Genomic DNA, 19,507 nt, shown 5'->3' on the forward strand with positions numbered 1-19,507 from the left:
GCGTTGCATCGCAGTGAGGGCGGACTCCAGCTCACTTTGAAGTATTTATCAAACACGGACCACATTGCTCGGCATCACTTAAGGAATTAACGGACTTGTGCGCGCACCAGACAGGTAAACATCTGATGCTGCACATCGGGGACTTATGTGAACACTGGTAGCGAGATACACAAAGTACTTCTTGTGAAAATCCCCAAAGTGCTCTCGGTCTCTTCGCGGGCTCCATGAAGGATGCGCGTGCGCTCGGGCACACGCGCTTGATGAGGCGGCCGACGTTATCATGCGTGTTTTGGCCGAGGCCAGCGTTCAGTGCCTGCGGCTCGCCTTCCTGCTGATGGTGGCGGCGGGCGCGGCGCCCTCTCCGGCACTGAGCGCCGGCTGCCCGGAGCGCTGCGTGTGCGACGAGCAGCTGGTGGTGCAGTGCGCCGGTCAGAGGCTGAGTGTCTTCCCCGTGGACCTGCCGCTCGCTACGCGCCAGCTCATCCTGAGCGACAACCGCATCAGCGAGCTGCCGCCGCTGCAACTAAACTACCTGTCCGACCTGGTGTATTTGGACTGCAGCAATAACACACTGACCGAGATCTCAGAGTCGACGTTTGGCAACCTGCGCAAGCTCGCCTATTTAGACCTGTCGTTCAACACGCTGGCGCGCATCGAGGACCGCACGTTCGGCGCGCTCGCCAGCCTCGTCATGTTGCGCCTCACAGACAACCCGGGCTTGTCCGAGATGCACGCGGACGCGTTCGTTGAAAACGGCGCGCTGCAGGTGCTCGACGTGAGCCGCAACAACTTGACCACGCTGAACGTGAGCACGCTGGTGGCGCTTCCCGCTTTGCGCGCGCTCGGTCTCAGCGGAAACCCGTGGCGCTGCGACTGCGACACTGAAGACCTCTGCCTGTGGGTGCACATCGAGGGCTTTAAGTTTCAAGGTGAGCGATGCACGCGGTCTGGTGCGTCTGTACACTTCAGTCTCACTCCACTCTGGTTTACACGTACTTAGGACACCTCCAGAAAGTACTTTTCTATAACTAAACTTACATTTCCTTAACAGTGTGGTCTGTGCGCTCCAACACGCCTTACGTTTTTGAATTACAGTACTTATTAAAGCACTTATTAGGCACTAATAGTAAAATTCTTTGCTTCATAATACAATACTTTTGCTGACATTATGTTATAATACAATCATAATAGGTTACCAGAGCGTCGTCCACAAACATGCTATGGGATTCGATACAAACGGTATATTACAATAAATAAGGTATGATAGGCCAAGTACATAATAATCACTATTATTATAACTATTCTTATAATTACTATTAGAATTACAATGAATGAATAAGGAACAAGCTTGTTAAGTCCCAGCCTGAGCCCCAGTCCCATTAATATGGAAAATCAAAATATTCACAATACTGATAAGTGTATCATGATATAATTAATTTTAAGCCCAAATGCATGCTCTTTGGAGGGCACTATACTTGAGCTATGTCCTTAACTACATTCTGCAACTCTGAAATGACACATGTCTACCCTTTAACCCATCAGACCATGCAGGCATCCAACTGTGGCGTACAAATCTATTATTATTAACATTATACAAAAACACTGTATTAATTCATGGGGGTTAGCTGTGTGTCTAGGTTATTTAAGTCAGCCATGTAAATCTCAACCAGTTAAGTCATTTTCCTTTGTGTGTGTGTTTGTGTAAAACTGCAAGGAAAGTGAGATCAGCTAATGAAATCTTATTAGGGTTGAGAGAGGCACTGGCTTCTTGTCAGACTTATCACACCCAGATCAATTTATCGCATTAATCAGATCACTAATTTGTTATCGAGTGTCACTCTCAGTGGTCAGGAGGGTTGAGGATAGGCACTCATTTTCTGTGATCTTGCAGAAACCTCATATCAACAGTTACAGTACACAGAACATTAAAGGGACCAACCATTTTTTTTTGTTTGTTTCCAAGTGTTGCTCAATTGCAGCTTGATGTCGTGTGAGGAAGAAGAGGGAGAGAAAGAGAGAGAGAAAGAAAGAGAGAGAGAGATACCATGCCAACTTTTACTCCATATGGCAAAGTTTACTTAACGTTTACAGATCTGTATTAGAACAGTATGATCGCTTCACACAGATGTACACTGAATTAAGTTACAAAGACCTTGGTAATTCAATGACAGATGAATACATCATAAATTAATAAAAACGATAAGCTATGCAATCATGTGATTTTGCAGATATGGTTTGAGTGATCTGTAGTGTTTAGTTATGCATTTATCACCATATCTGCCTACTCTGTTGTTCGGTCAAAGAATAGTTCATATTGTCTATTCCACAGATATCTCTCTCTCTCTCTCTCTCTCTCTCTCTCTCTCATGATTAGCTAATCTGACGTTTTGGTGTTCCTGTGTCTGAGGGGAGTTGTGGTCTAATTATATCATTTTTAAGTGGATATGAAGAGTGTAATTTCTCTTCTATTATGTAATCCAATCAGACCTCAACTACTGCACCATCCCACTAAAGCAATAATAACTCCTCTTTCATTTATTCTGGCCCCAAAACTGTGTGTGTATGTGCAAGTGCTTGCATGTGTGTGTATATTCTTACTTCTGATGTTGTATAGATAAATTGCAACAAAAGAAGCTTAAATTACTGGACAGTATGTCTTCAACTTTCAACATAATCATAAACACTTGTTCGGCTTCTTTGAACTAAGAAACCTCTGCAGCAGAGGTAAGTTTTGGTCTTGCCTTCCTGGAAAGGTGTTCATTAGAGACAGTTTCATCATGGTGCTTGATGGGTTTTGCAAATGCACCTGACAATACAGTTTGTGGAAGAAATATTCCAGAAAAGCTGACCTCCGTGTCTTAAAATAACAACTGACTGTTGTTTTTGTTACACAATTACCTAATTTCTATATGTGTTATTTCATGGTTTTGAAATTCCCAGTACAGTATTGTTGTAGAATGTAGAAAAGAAATCACTAAACAAAAACAAAGAAATTTGCTTTCAAATATAAAAAAAAGTTTTCAAATATGAAGAATATAAAGAATGTAAAAATAATTCACAGCAACATGATATTTGGTGTACAATTGTTTGTGCATGATCTTGAATAAACTAAATGGTGAAATAGTGTATATCAGGATATTAATAGGCAAATGTGCTGAAATTGAATGGGATATAAATATTCCTTGTCAGTTCTAGTCGCCTCTGACCTGTCAGTTATGTCATTGACTTCTTGTTTTTTTGGTTATTTTGTCTTTTTCCAGGATACACCCACTTTTATTTTTTTAGCATTTTGGAATTAGAAAGTTATGCCTTCAGATTTACATATAAACTGTGTAAAAGTGGTATGTGTGTGTGTGCGTGCGCACATGCTGACAAATTTAGGAATAACATGAGGATAGAGGACAAATGTGGTCTGGTTGTCCTCTAGATAATGACGTCTTACACACACCAACATGCTGGTCTAATATTAACTACGATCTACATTATATGTGAATTCATGGGGAAATTAAGGAAAAGATGTGAGGTGAGGTAGGGTGAGGCATCCATCACTTTTTAGTTTCATTCTCTTTATAGCTCTCTTTAATGCATGAATGCAGCAACATAAAAATCCCATTCTTTCATAGCTGTTTCTAAGCTTTTCCTGTTATTCCCAAATTTTTACCATTTCTGGGGGTGGTGACATTTAAAGTTTTTACCTTTGACCAGTCCTTAATATGCTATAGTCTACAAAGTTAAACCAGCCATCCACCCAAAGACAAATGGCTCAAGGTGTTTTTTGTTTGCTTTGCTGCTTGTCGAGGTGCAGGTATGCATTCTAATCCAAACATGATGTGTCTCATGACCTCTGATGCGGTGAAAGCTTCATTGCTGGTGCATACAGAGCGGATGGGGGGAGTCATATGGGTGCTCCAGATGCTCTGGTTAATGAAGTTTGATTTAAAGGACAGCCTCTGCCTTGTGATGAGATCATTAAAAACAACCTTTCAGTGTCCTTTTGGAATATGTAGAAATAAGGATTCATGAATCTTTGTTTAAAGTTATAGGATTATATTCATGGGTTTCATTTAAAGTCTTATTTCTTTAAAACACTCGATACTGACAGGCAAATGCAAGACGATTACAGAGAAAATCAAATAAATTGTGCTTTGGACAATCATTTTATGCCCCTTGTTTTAGAGATATCCTGTTGAATTGTTGCTGAGGTACTGGAGTCGAGAGCTTCCATTTTGTCTTTCCCCCTCATGTTCTTTCAGATGAGTCACTATCTGTAAGAGTGAGGTGTGACTGCAAATTTAGGACATCAAATCACAAAAATGTTGTAATAAGTTACTCCTGAATGATTTATTGTCTAGTTAATTTTCAGGCTATAAATGTTGCACTGCCAAACAAACTTTAGACCCCACCAAACTGGAGTACTTGTCAGAATATTCTATTCACATTGACAGACACTGGAGAATCTAGTTGCACCCAAAAGGTTTCACTCCATTTCATTTCTAAGCTGAACCCGATTACTCTTCATCCGTCAAGTCCATTTATTGCTGTATACACATCCTCAGACAGACTGACAGACACTCAAATCTAAAAAGCATGTCATCTGTCAGCTTGAGTCAACAGCTTATCAGTTAATGCAGATAGAGTCAGCAGGTCACAGAACTCATTACTGCATTAAAATTACTTTAAGACATCAGCAAGACATTCATTACAAATAAATCCACTTGGAATAACAGGACTGATATAAAATAATATATATATAATATAAGTCTTGGAGATATTTACCCGATTGCCCCGATTACACCTTAAAAATGTATTATTGCATTTCTGCTACAACACTAATTAGAATTTCCTACATTTTATTGAAATATTAGTACATATCCCTTCCAGACATCTGGAGGTTATTATAATAGCAAAAAGGCCACAAAATCTGAAATGGGATGTTGAGAACATGTGTGTGTGATGGTCAGGTTTCACATGTTTGATGGCTGTCTTACCTACATTGATTGTATCTGTTACCAAAATTAAAGTGTGGAATACAGAGCTTATCTTGAAACACAGTTATCTGGTTAAATATCATATAAATTGTCTTTGTATGGAGGGCATCATGTTGTGGCCAGAACCACACTGTCACAATTTGCATTCAGGAATATTCATGTGCCATCAATGAAGAAAAACACTATAGATGTAATAACCTGGTTGTACATTCAGTAATTTCAGGTTGTCAGCTGACTTTATTTTATTGTCACATAATATTGCTAGACCTGACTGACTGAAGCAACCCTAGATTATAACAACACTTCCAGATACTTGTGCAGTGGCCACTATGTACAATAGGTGCATGACTACATGGGCTTCCCTTCTTACCTTGTTATGCCCATTGCTCTAGAAAAGGGTCAGTCTGGACTCATTCTGGATCAAGATGAGTTTGGATCAAGATCACAATAACTTTTTAATTACTTAAAATCTTTGCTCCCTAGCAAAATGAAGAATTTTCTTTCTAATTAGTCTCGATAACAAGTGGTTCACAAGTCCTAATCTTGTGAATTGTTGTCACATTGTATGTGTGGAAATACTTTGACTGTTTTTTTCTGTGCTTTCTGCTGTCGATTTTTACAATGCTATTTCACCAAGCTTTTAATTGATTTCTGATTGTGGTCATTTTTCCGAACACATTTTGTTTTCTGTTAGGTTGACCACTATCCTTTCAGGTTTTAATAATGTCTTGGACAATTTTCAACCCAATTCTAACAATGTCAGCAATTATTTGTTTTCTTTTCTTGATCCAGAGCAATAATTTGACCCTTCTGAAGCATAGTAATATATTTTAAATGATTACAGGATACATTATCTGACAGGTTTGTTTAAGAAATGAGGTGCATCAGTTAGGGTTAAAATATATTAATCACCTCACTAATCATCCAGTCAAAGGCTGCTTAAATATTTCCTTATTTAATTTCAAATTTGACCTCCCACAGTCCAAAGACATTCGGATTAGGCTAATTGTCTTTGCCAAATTGCCTGTAATGTGTGAATGAGTGTGTGTGTGCCCTGCGATGGATTGTTGGACTGATAAACTGTCCAGGGTATACCACGCCTCATGCCTTAAATCTGGGATAGGCTCCAGGCCCCCCACGACCCTGTATACAGAATAAGCTGTAAAGACAGTGAGTGAGTGTATGTGTAAGAATATGTGTTTTGCGTGTTTATGTGTGTGTATGTAGAATCTAAAGTAAAGAGAATCTTAAGTGTTGAGTGTTGAGTATTGTGCCCTCTGGCAAACCACTGTTCAAAAAGGAAAAGACTGTAAGAATGAGAGACATAAATAGATGAAAACAGAGTTACAGCCAAACTATGACATTGCTCTTGTTCTGTAACTGTACTCCATGTCTCTGCTGCTCGCCCTATGTACGTTTACTCACTATGGGTGGGCAGTAGTATGGCATGGAGCTTCTAGGCATAGAGCCAAAAAGCAGGTGGACACAGGGCTGCGGTTGAATATTCATGAAGACAGGGAGAGCCTCAAAGCATGTAGTTGCCAGCCAACTCAGGAACCCATAATTGGTATTTGGACAAAGAGAGCATGATTGTGTAAGAATCAAAAATTCAAACAAATATCTTGCAAATAGACCTATTTCAGTTTTCCAGTAAGAAAGCCCTATCTGGGGGCTGCACACACGTCTTAGCCTTGGTATTTGTTTAATGCAATAGAGTTTGATTCAATATTACAAAGTCATTCATCACTGCAGTCTGGGGCATCTCAGATGCTGTGGCGTGGTTGGTAATAACCCGAGTGTAATCTGCAACAGCTCATAGCCTGCAGACCCAGACGAAGGTCACCAGACAGAGAGCAAGCCTAATCTGTGTAGTAATAACTTTGCTTGTCATCAGCCCCGAACATTAAGATATAGCACATTTTGGCCCTCAGTACAATAAAAGTCCTTTAACTCTGTGACACATTTGTGATAGCTTTTTCATGTTTCTTAATTTTAATTACATGACCTCCGGTTTTATTCCCTAACCTTGGGATTGAACGTTCTCTTTGGAGGAGTGTTGGTGGCAATTCATTATTTAGGAGGACACAAGAGGAGAGAAACGGTCCAAGCAAGGTCACTTTATCACGGGCCATTTGAATAGAACAATGTGCTGCTATTCTAATGGTGGTGTGTGAAACGCATTAGGGGACAGCCAGCGGATTAGCATGCAATAACACACACCGGCACAGTCCTTAAGTTCAGTCGCGTGAAATCAATTAAAGTGTGTTTTACAGAATATTCATTTACGGATTACTTCATAAGGGACACCTATACACCTGCACGTTCATGTAGTTATCCATTAACTACATGAATGTTACACCATCGCAATTTATAAAATCGTTCTGATTATGACTTTCAGTTAATGTTGAAGCATCAGAATAGGGGAAAATGTGGTCTTAGTGGCGTTAAACATGGTAAGGATGTTGGTGTCAGACAGGTTGATTACATTTTTCTAATTTATTTCCATTTTTTTTTATTCTGTAAAGCCTCTTTGTCACAGAAACGATTATTAAATGTGCTATACAGATCTAATTTAATTAAATTGAACTAATATAATATTTTTTCCAAAATCTTCAACTATACAGTACAGTTTTACTTATGCCCAGTGTAGCCTCAGATTTCTGTTCATGGCTGACGCCAGAGGACCCTGACATTGTCTTCTTCTGTTGTAGCCCAACCACTATACCCTTTGATGTCCTGTGCATTCTGAGATGCTTTTTAATTATTTTAGTTACTGTAGACCCCCAGATGTGCCTAATGTTACCCAGTGTGAAAAAGTTTCCATCCCCTCAGGCTTTCAATCAGCCGCCCAGCCATCCATCCATTTTCCATACCAGCTATACTGTATATGGTCACAGGAGGCCTGAAGCCATTCCCATGAACTCAGGGCAAAAGGTGCTCAAAGGAGTTCAGCAGACTTCTTACATCAACATATTTCCTGCATGTCCCATGATGGCCTAATTAGATTCAGTGCCATTTCCAATACTTTTGCACATTTGTCACACTCAGTGATTTAGAATCTTTGTACACAATGCAATGTAAAGTAAGGAGAACATGAGGAAACACAAATCAGATGAATTGAAAAATGCTTCAATTCATCCACAAATGATTTATTGATCCTTTAGGAGGTGAACTTGCTTTTGCTCTTGTCTTTAGGTCTTGTCCTAAAGTCTTGGAGGTTTGACTCTCACCCCTGGTGAGTTTGGATGGACTTTGTGGTCTTCCCCACAATCTAAACACTTGCAGTGTGGGATAATTGGTGTTTCTGGCTGTTTTGGCCATTTGGCATGTTGTGTGCTTGTACCCTGCAATGGTTTGGCACCACATCCTAGGTGTCATCCACCTTGTGCCCTGACGTTGTGCAGGAAAGCCAGTATTAAAAAAAAAAGACTGGATAGATGGCTGATTGAAAGGGGCCAGTAACTTTTTAACACTAGACAGGTCTGAGTTGAGTAACTGGAGTTTACAGCAACTCTTAATCAAAAAAGCATCTTAGATGTTCATAAGCCTTTTCCTTCCGGAAATAAAATGATGACTTAACTGTATTTTGTGTTTACTCAGCTTGTCGCAGGTAGTTTTCCAATTGAATCAGCGCAGGTTCACTGTAAAACTGAAAATCGATTATTTGTGCTTGGAGGGGAGTTAGGATTTAGAAAATTATTCTGTGCTCACTCTCTGCCAGAAAAAAAAAACGATTTGAAGCATGTTTTTAGTTCATACCTTTAAGCTTCTACAGTATCATTTGCCTGATACTGATACTGCCTGATAATTTCATCTTAGAAATTCTTAATAAAACATTAGCTAGACAGAAAACTAATGCATTAAATTTTTCTTACATTTCCATATCACGACAAAAAATATCATTACATATATGCATTTATTTTTTAATGAAATATGCCACGTTTTAAGGGCTATGGAAGTGGAGGAGGTAGCAGCTGCCACATGCCACCCCTATAGTAAATCTGCCAGAAAATACAGAGAATACAGTAAAACACTGAAATGAATTGCGGAGGGTGAGACACTGCATAGACGAGTTCCCCATAGCAAGCTGAGCTCAGCGTAAAAGCCCTGTGCAGTAATTCTCTCTGCTGTGCTGCTGTCTGTCTCCCATTTTATCCTCATTGTTATGCAGAGAGGAAGTAAGGCATAAGTCTCCCAACTCTGAAATCCCTACCTTCTTAAAAATGAACATATGAAATTACATAATTAGGGACTTCAGAGGGAGGCTGGTGGCCCCACTGTTTCATCATAGCCCTGAGGGTTAACAGCTAAAATTAGGGGCAGAGTGAGAAAGACAGAGAGAGAGAGAGAGAGAGAGAGAGAGAGAGAGAATGATTTGTATAAATAATGATAAGATAAATGGATACATGGGGCTGTTAAAGGCAAATAATGCATCTCAAAATTGGCAAAAAAATTATTTGTGTTTTATTTCACTCGTCCTCACTTTATAGTTTAGATGCACATGCAGGAAGAGACCTTAAACAAAGCCGCAAGGTGACCATATGAGCATCCTGTCATCATAAAGCCATTATTTTACCTTTCGTCTTCCCGTCTTGTACACATGCCAGCCCTTGTGTGCGGCTTAGGGTTATCCACAGTATATAACTACTCCAAAATTGTGATCTAGAAATCTTTCATCTCCTTTCAACTCTTTATGTCTGCAGCATGTGGATTTCATATTTTGTATTTCGGACATTTTGGATTTTTTATATGAAAAATAATGAATAGCTTGGTAATAAACGATATGAGAAAGAGTCAACGCTCTCATCTTTTTATTAGGATGTGAAAGGTGATTTATTATGGACAGGTGCACACCTTCATTCATATACCTATTCATTTATTTATTCATCTTTGAATATTGCTTAATCCTGGCAAATGATTTAAAGTAAGGCTTGTGGATGCGAAGCAGGAGCACACCCACAGATGGGATGTCAATCATTCGCAGCATACACACACACACACACACACACACACACGCACACACACTGTGTGGAATGCATTGTCACATCTATGGGCAATTTTGCATAGTAGTGCCATGATTTGGAGAGATGGTAACTGGAGAAAGTCTGAAGAACATAAACACAGTAACTGCGCCACTCTGCTATGCCTTATGCCCTTAGTTAAAGTTTTAAATTGCCTTAATTATACTCAATAAGGATTACTTTAAAACAGATATCTGATATTTACAAGGAGTTGTAGTAAAGCCTCCATGCATTACACATGCATAATCTTTTAGGCTCCTCTAAGCATCTGTTTCTGGAAGGGGTGAAAACGCAAACAGACATAGGTAACAAAATAAATAATTATCCTATGGATCCATAGATGAAAACTTGCGGAAAACTTTACCTAAGAGGACATGTGTGGTAAATGCTTTGAGGTGGTTGCTGCAGAGCTGCACTCGTGTTCATTAACGGAGGTGATGGAGCAGTCACTTTACCGCCAACTCAGCGGTATTGATACAAGCCCCTAGGCTACTTTACTCTCTCTCTCTCTTTCTTTGTGTGTATGCACACTATTCGGAAAACACAACAGCTTTCTAAATCATTTGTCACTTATACACTCTTGGGTTTACAGATATTTTGAGCTGAATGGGAAAAGACTCATTTAGAAGGTTGATTACCCTATTTACACCAAGAGTAATTTAACATTTCTGCTTGCACCAGTGTTTTAAACAGCTGCAATGCACAAAGGTGTAGTTTAATTTGTTAGAAAGATTTATTGTTCCAAGTAATCGAAGAAAGGTATGAGACTGCAGTGCTTTTTTTTTGTTCTGTTATATTCCTTGTCATAATGTTTTAGCTTGAGAAGTGTGTTTAAATGGAATGTTGCCCAACACCACTAAACCACTAGACCACTAGCTTTTACTCATGTGAGTCATGTGGAAATCCACCAAAAAGCCCAGGTGGGATTATATAAGTATGTCAGTGCTTCAAAACCCATATCGGGACAAGATTCTGTGCGAAAAGAAACTACCAGCAACCAAAAATTCTAATGTGGTCATTGATGCGCTACAGCAGCACGTGGTTTGCAGGATAATTAGGATTTGATGTCAGATGTTAGAATATTCTAGTAGCAGGTGCTGTGATGTAGGAATAAAAAAAAAAGAAGAAGAAAGAGAAAAGAGAGTAATCTGTCAGATATGACGTAGTGCTGAGCTTTTCTTAGACAGCGAGCCATCTGTGGACTGTGTTCTTGGGATGAAGGACGATGGATGAAGTAGACTGCGCTTGCTTTGTTTTCTTGCTTGTTGTGACTGTCTGGCTCTGTGTGCATGTGTTTCTAATAAGGAGATACTGTGTGCCCAGCTCTGTTAAGAGCATGAAGAATATCAGGTTTATACATAATGAGCCATTTACAACTCAATATGGTTACACTCTAGCAGTGAGTAACACAGCCTCTAACCCATTCCAGCTGGATTAGCTATAATTGTACTGGCCACAAATAAGGAGCACGTTAGAAATGTTAATAGTTGTGGTTTTGAGGGACGAATTTAGTTTATTTAGTGTTTATTGGGGCTGCAGTCAGAATGTCTGGCAAGCATTTTTTACAGTCATGCTTTAGAAATAAAATATATTATTTGCATTGTACTTTAATTTAAAGCTGCACAACTGCTCCACGTTTTGTTTAAACATCACCTTATATGCAAAATTTTATAACATTCATATTTTAAATTCAGTAGGGTCTCTGTTCTCTTGCAGCGTATGGCTCAACAATGGCTTATTTACTCACATAGACACTAAAATGGTACATTTGGGAGAGAAGCAAACTTGGGGTATGAAAAAGTCCATTATCTGAGGGGTATTTGATCTAGATCATTATCACACACTTTGGGGAGCTCTGAGACCCATGTTAGCTCACTCACTCACTCATAGTTTGTACTGCTTTATCCTGTAGACAGGGTCATGTGGGGCCTGTAGCATACCTCAGGAGACTTAGGGCATTATGTAGAGTACAACCTTGCACAAGGTGCCAATCCATCAAAGGGCGCAAACACACTCACATGCTTATTATGGGCAATTTAAAAATGGCAGTTAGCTTAATCGGCCCAGAGGATACCCACAAACATGGGAAGAACACGCAAACCCCATAATACAGACCCGAAGGGGAATCAAATCTGGACCCTGCAGGTGCAAGGTGACCGTGCTGCCATATGTCAACTAAAGAGTGGTAAAAGAAATATGGGACCATAACCGTACTTTCCTCTTCTTTTGGCCATTCACAGTGGGACACTGCGACTCCTGTAGCTTAATGCTATATTATAGACATATAATGTACTGTAAAATAGTTATTAGTTTACATTCATTTATGGTGGTTAGCTCTGTTGCCTTGAACCTCCAGGGTTTGGGTTCGGATAACACGTAGATGGACCAAAATGCCAAAAATCCATGTACAAAGTATTTATATGGCTATTGTTGTTCATGCGTGAAGTAGAAAGCAAAAGTCCAAATATTATAAGACAACGAGTCACAGTACTTTAACTTGTTAAAAGTTATAATACCGTGCCAGAATAGTGCAATCTTAGTTATTCATTTCTTAGACCACTTATACTTGCCTGGTCATGGGGGGTCTGGAGCCTATCCTAGGAAACTTGGCATAAGGTGGGGGACACCCTGGATACATTGCCAGCACAGTGCAGGGTACTGTACAAGCACACATCTGTTTATACACAACAAGCAATTTGGAAATGCCAGTCGACCTACAAAACATACTGTATATTTGTAGTGTATGAGGAAACCTTAGGCCTTTAGGCGAAAACCCACAAAGCACAGCAAGGACAGGCAAACTCCATGCACACAGACCGAAGGCAAGATTCAAAGTGGAGGTGTGAAGCAACCGTGCAAACTGCTGATCTGCCATGCAGACTTAAGGGTGTTTCATGCTTCTGCATCAAGTCTACACCATAGGTCTTATGTTGCTGTGCATCCTACGCCATACCCTTCCGGCTTCTTTTTCTATGCTATGGAATAAGATCACTGTCAAAAATATTCGTAGATTTTGGAATCCAACTCAGACAAAAGACAGAATTACACACAAATCTTTTTTTTTTTTTTTTACGCACGATTATTTTTTAAAGTGATTTTATTCCATAAACAACGGTTTATGCATAGACACAGAAGCATAAATCAGGCTGAAATAATTTACAAATAAAAAAATATTAATCTTCTGGCACATCAGTAGTTATTATTAGTAGAACTATGAAATGGCTGTGCAGGAAATTGTGTTCATTTAATAGAAATAACCATATAACCCATATGAACTTGAAAGAAATCTTTTGTTAAAGGAATCACAGGCTGTGGTCACAATCAAGGCTATTGATTTATACCTTTTGTCATAATGTTCTCAATATTGCAACTTTTTATCCCTCATAATATTTCCACTTTTTCCCTCAACATATTACAACTTTATTCTTAGAATATGATGTATATAAACTCAATGTAGTGGTTTAGCCTGAAGCTCCAAGACTATTAGATGCATATAACAATCACTTCTCACTGCGTTCTCTCGCTCTCTCATGTATTTACAATACTCTCTCAGCCGATTATCTCTCACTATAGATAATACCACAGAGCAGCTTTAGCCAAATCCTAATGTACAGATATATTTAGTTCGCCAATAAACAAGCCTGAGAGGAGACAGTGTCAGGGAAAAAAAAACGGAAGGGAGAGGAACGACCCGCCATTTTATGACAGACATAATACCTTGACACGTCGCTGAGTGTGATTTATTATTACACCATTCTTAGGATGACTCAGCACCGCTGGAACATCTTATTGCACACCTTTATTTTTTTCCATTTTTAATAAAACAATCCTACACACAGTAGTTTTAAATAAAGGGTTTTAATTCCGCATTGACGCAGTGTAAAGCTTGCTGTTGCAAAAAATATGCTGTTTACCTGAAAACACGAGCCAAAATAGGAATTTTATGTGTGCGTAAGGAAATAATTATAAGTAGGGTTTTCTTATATGGTGATAGTTCTCTCACACAGTTTTCACAACTCTGAGGAGTGCACAGGTAAAGCTGACTGGACAATTTAAAGTGGCATACCTCACAGGAGTGTTGGCAATAATGTCGAAATTAATGCCAGCATAGCCGGAAGCAACCCCACACTGTGAATTCTTAATTTCAGCTGCTAAAGAACCCAAGCGGGATATCATGCTATGATAGGTTCACCTTTTATCCAAGTTCATGGATTTGCATCAGGACATGTGCTGATATCTACACAACCCAGAATCCGGAAATGTAAGGAGTGGAAACATCATGTTTTAACCACCGTGTATTTTTTTTTTTCCTATCTGAACCATGTTTGTATGCGTCCAAATGAATCAGTGAACTTTTGTACAGTGTTCATTTTAATATCAGTTTCTAATTTAAAATTACATTTAAAACCTTTTTCTTTTAAGATACTTCATAACTACAAATAGAATAGTAGTGACAGAAAATATCGCATCTGCGGTAGTCCGACTGCTTGTGGGAACTTGAGCGTAAATTCTATTTGAAGTATTGTCTAAGTTCCTTAATTGCTGCATGTGATGCGGACTGCTTTCTAATAGTATGACGTGCAACATCACATTATATCATCGTGTTCCTTTTGGTTGTATTGTGTCCTCAGGAACTACATGGTGTGTTAGTTGTTGAGTGTAGTGTGTGCTTGTATGTTTGTTTGTGTGAGAGAGAGAGAGAGAGAGAGATGCAGATGAAACACTTGAAGCTTGTTGAATCCTGCATGTGTGTGTGCGTGTAGTGCACTGAAAAGCACTTTACGTTGCACCTTCGTTTCGAGATCAGGTTTTTGATAATATTGGGCTAGTAAAATATAAAGGTAAAAAGCCTTGTAAGAGTTGCTTTATTAAAGACTATACTGCCAATATATAGTATATTGCCAATGTAGTTAATTGGTCATAAAACCATTTGACAGAGTCATATGGTAGCCAAGAGTCAGACCAGAGATGGAAAACTAGCCTGTTAGAATCTCTATGTATTATTATTATTATTATTATTATTGTTATTGTTGTTGTTGTTGTTGTTTTTGTGGTAAAAAAAAAAAAAAAAGATAGGGGTGGTAGGAGGGTGTTAGAGACCCTGACTGATCAAGTTGTTGTTAGGGGTCACCTTCAGTGATCTCCCAATCTCTTTGTGTCTGCTTCCTCCCATATTTCTGGGCTCAGTGATGTCGAACCTCCCACTAGTGAGAAATAATCTTACTGCCAGAGCTATTACCACACATATATCCGACATACACGATTCATCCCCAAATCTTGGCTTATATAGCTCAGGTAGGCTTGCAGTCCTATTATCTGAAGCCTCACCAGTGTAAAAATGTGCATTCAAATCCTTGATACTGGCACAGAATAAATGGAGTGAATTTACACCATTCATAATCTGTGAAGTGCTTGGGCTTAAACCTTTGTCATTTTATAGTAATATTAAAGAAAACCTAAAAAAACATTTTGTGATCTCTAAAAGTGACTGCTCTGTGTCACTAACCTATACAGATGAAAGGTGTTCATAAATTCATTGTTGAAACAGTTAATAGCTTGGAATGAAGTAAAAACCGCATCTGTTTTTAAAAAGGATAAACCAACATGAAGACCAGAGTTTTTCTATAGCAGGAAATCAAGTCATTTTAAAGCAGAGAGGAGAGGGACATTCAGAGCAATTACAGTGATACCTCGGCAAACTAATGCATCCAACCCCACACTAAACAGGTCAGACAAAGAAAACAAGAGCATCAGATGGCAGAATCATTGGGAGAGCTGTTAGCTTATAGAAATACCCAATACAACCGTAAATGTCATCAATAAGATGAAAGTATCACAATTCAAAGAATTACATCATAAAAGTTCTAGAAACAAGATTAACCTCCATCAAAGTGATGGAAAAGAAGGATCTGGTCCTAAACATCCAAAACATACCCAAAATCTCATTGTTCAAGCAATATAAAGGTGGTGTTATGAATGGGACTTGCATGGCTGCTTTGGGAACAAGGTCACTAATCTTTTTTTGATGAAGGATCTGATGATGGTAGCAACAGAATGAATTTCTACAGAAACATTCTGCCTGACAGTCTAATCATTATGTAGCATGGTTTTAGACTTGCCAAGTAGACCTTAATACAACTGAGCAGGTGAGCAGTTCACCCCCTGAAGAAGAGACTAAAAGGAGAAACCCCCTGAATGTATTAATGTAAGCTGTGGTACAATTATGGAAAAGCATTACAGAGGACGGATCCAACAGTTTGGTGATGTCAGTGCTTCTCAGCTTGATGTAGTTACTGCAAATAAGAGATATGCAAACAAATATTAAGTGTTAAGTCCTTTAAGATATGTTCCTACAGTTTGGGTGGTCTGCAACTAAAAGTGTCATCCTGATGGTATTAAATAGTATGAAATTAAAAACTGACATCTTTACTGACTTTATATTCATTTTTTTGATCTTTTGATTTTAAATTTAATTGTAACAAACACACATTCCTCATTGAAAGTGCACTATCAGGTACCTCATAGTGAACATCACTTTAAGCTTAACACATAGCTTAACTCACTTTAGGCAAAATCGCATGTGTAAACACATTCCCTTATAAAAAAAATATATTACAGTGTAATAATTATGCTCAAGGTATGCGTCCATGTTATTGTGTAATGCAGCCTGAGCCTCCACCAGAGCTTGACTAGCCCTCAGCGCTGCAGATTTGTCCAATCTATTTTTAGATTACATTAAAATTCAATATCAGAACTGTGTTTGGAAACTGTGTTCGATTTGCTGCAGTGGCAGGTTGCAGAAAGCCTCAGACATGATTCCCATATAACAGTCTTACCTCAGATCCTAGGGTGCCCGGCCAGACAGTGTGACCCATAGATTATTCATCAGCCATATCTTTCTTTCTCCCTGGCAATGTTTCTCCCTCTTTCTTTCATTTCTTTATGGCTTATTGTAAAGTCAGTGTCATTTGATTAGCACAATTTATTATAGTAATGCATCAAGGAGATGGCCCTGTCATCCCCAAAACAGATCATCCATTAATGTCGATGAGGAAAACAGAGGAAAAGAAAATGACATATTAATGTGTATGTGTGTGTGTGTGTGTGTGTGTGTGTGTGCCCACGTGTGCTAGATCTTTCTGTCAAAGTACAATGTAGAGCTGACAGGATACTGCTGGGTTGCGCTCTGGCTCAGAGATAGGGATGATGGTTACTGACCTGTATCCCCCTCCAGGGCAGGGGCACAGGGATTTAGTTTATACTTGGATGGGTGCGCATGTATATAAGTGTGCATGTGTTGGTAAGTGTAGGGAAGAAAAGGGGGGAAAAAAACAACCAAACAAACAAACAAAAAATATATTAAAAGGCAAATACACTCTATAATCTGTTTAGAAGCAGTCACATCTGGCAGGATGAGAAAAGCATGAAGCTTTTTTATGCTTACAAAACAGTTAAGCAACATTGTCTCATTATTTAAACTGCTCTTTTTATTTATTTATAGAAAGCAGAGATTTTAGTTTAAAAAGTGAATATAAGTATTTGTCACATTGAGACTAATGTTATATACTGAACTTGCCTTCCAGTTTTAAGACTTAAAAAAATTCGTGTAAGTTCTTGTACATTTGTGGAGTTTTAAAAAATAGTTTAAATATATAGTTTAAAATATATTAAATATAGTTTTTTTATTTTAAATATAGTTTTTTTAATTTTACATAAAACAGTTGTTTGCACTGTGGCTTTGCACATCCAGGTTCGATTCCTGCCTCAGGTCTGTGAGTGGAGTTTGCATGTTCTCCCTGGGTTTGGTGGGTTTCCTTCAGGTACTCCAGTTTCCTCACACAGTCCAAAGGCATGATGGGTGTTCCCAAATTGCCCTTAGTGTTTGTGTGTATGTGTGTGTCCCGCAATGGATTGCCACCCTGTCCAGGATTACCCACCTTTGTCCCCCATAGACCTTCTGGATAGAATCCCACTTGTACAGGACAAGTGGTATAAAAAAAAATGATTATATAAATGAAAATATACTGTGCGTCTGAAAATATTTGATTATTTCCAAAGATGAATAATAAACAATGACAATACAGAAATGTCCTGAAAAGTGTGTTTATTTCTGCACCCAATACATGGTCCTTTAGCACGAATTACTGCATTGATGTGGCATGGCATGGAAGGGATTAGCCTGTGGCACTGATAAGGGTAACCCTTCTGACGTTGTCTCTGGTTCGAAGTAGCTTGATATATGGAATGCAACAGTTGTAGCACATTTTCTGAAGATGTCTGTGCATATTTATATGTATTTGTATATCCAAAATTGCACAACTTATTTAATTGACACATTTTAGCATAAGCATCTTTTTTCAAGCTCAAAATTTGACATTTTGTTTATTACTCTTTCATAGATGAAGGTCAAACGGTGTGCCAGAGTCCTGTGGAGATGCGCGGCCGTCGCCTTGCTGAGGTGGGCATGCAGCTTCGCTCTGAATGTCACCAGGGCCTGGGCTACTGGGACTACCTGTTCTTTGTTGCCATTGGCTTCGTCATTTTCACAGCAGGCACTGTTTCAGCCTGGGTCATGGGCGTGCTTATGGTGCTCTATGAGCGCTACAGCAAGAAAAGGAGCGAAGAGGTGGATGGCGAGGATGACGATCACGTACCCATCCGCAACTCAAGCAACCATGGCAACGGGGATCTAAGCAAGCCCAGCATGCAGGTGTGATCAGGGGGGTTGGATGAAGACAACAGTGATCACCACAAACCCCCTAATGAGACATAACAGGAGGGTTAATAAGCGAGACGGGTATGGACAGGATACTGACCATGTATTAACCAAATGGAGTATGGCATTTTTATTGAAAGAGGTGACTTTAGAGCACTTTGTGAATGTCAGAGTGGTTGCTCTGGAAAAAAGTTTCCCAAAGGATCATATTGGGTTCACACCCAGTCCAAATAGTTATAGAGCCTTTGGATCTGTGGAGGTATAAGTAGTAATAATAGACTCAATCCTGGACACTGTGTGCACGTGTGCATATAACCATGATCACAGAGCAGTAAGGGGCTTGAACAGGTCCTATCCTGGATCAATAGGAAAAGCTTAAGCGGTAAGACAGAAAATGAGACCCAGTCCCCACTTTTTTTTTTGTGCCACGTCTGCATTTTCAATCCATTTCTAAAAAGCATTCCAAAATAAATTATAAAAAGAATGATAAAAATGACATGATCGGCATGCACACTAGATTTCTGGTCAATGACCTTTACATCATTTCTAACATTTTCATTTGTTTTGACATGAATGCCCCGGCATTGCTTGTATATGATACAAAGCAGTCAAACATGAAATTAAATTACCTTTAACTAAAACAAACAAAGAAGAAAAAAAAAAACAGGCAAAACAGATGAGAAAATATGAATGATCAAATCTAGCAGTGTTCGTTTTTGGACTTGCCTAAGAAAAAGGGTCACAACGTAAACAGGTCAATGCTCATTGACACCTGGACTAAA

General features: G+C 39.0%; 1 protein-coding gene across 1 annotated transcript; it reads left to right on the plus strand.

Annotated features, from left to right (window-relative positions):
* The first annotated feature begins 265 nt into the window (after nucleotides 1-265).
* On the plus strand, nucleotides 266-18,779 carry LOC128514623 (leucine-rich repeat-containing protein 52). Its single transcript, XM_053488416.1, has 2 exons — nucleotides 266-929; nucleotides 18,409-18,779. The coding sequence occupies exons 1-2, from the start codon at nucleotides 281-283 to the stop codon at nucleotides 18,723-18,725; spliced, it is 966 nt and encodes a 321-aa protein (XP_053344391.1). The 5' UTR covers nucleotides 266-280; the 3' UTR covers nucleotides 18,726-18,779.
* The last annotated feature ends 728 nt before the right edge of the window (nucleotides 18,780-19,507 follow it).

This window comes from Clarias gariepinus, chromosome 27, assembly GCF_024256425.1.
Source record: "Clarias gariepinus isolate MV-2021 ecotype Netherlands chromosome 27, CGAR_prim_01v2, whole genome shotgun sequence".
Classification (NCBI taxonomy): domain Eukaryota; kingdom Metazoa; phylum Chordata; class Actinopteri; order Siluriformes; family Clariidae; genus Clarias; species Clarias gariepinus.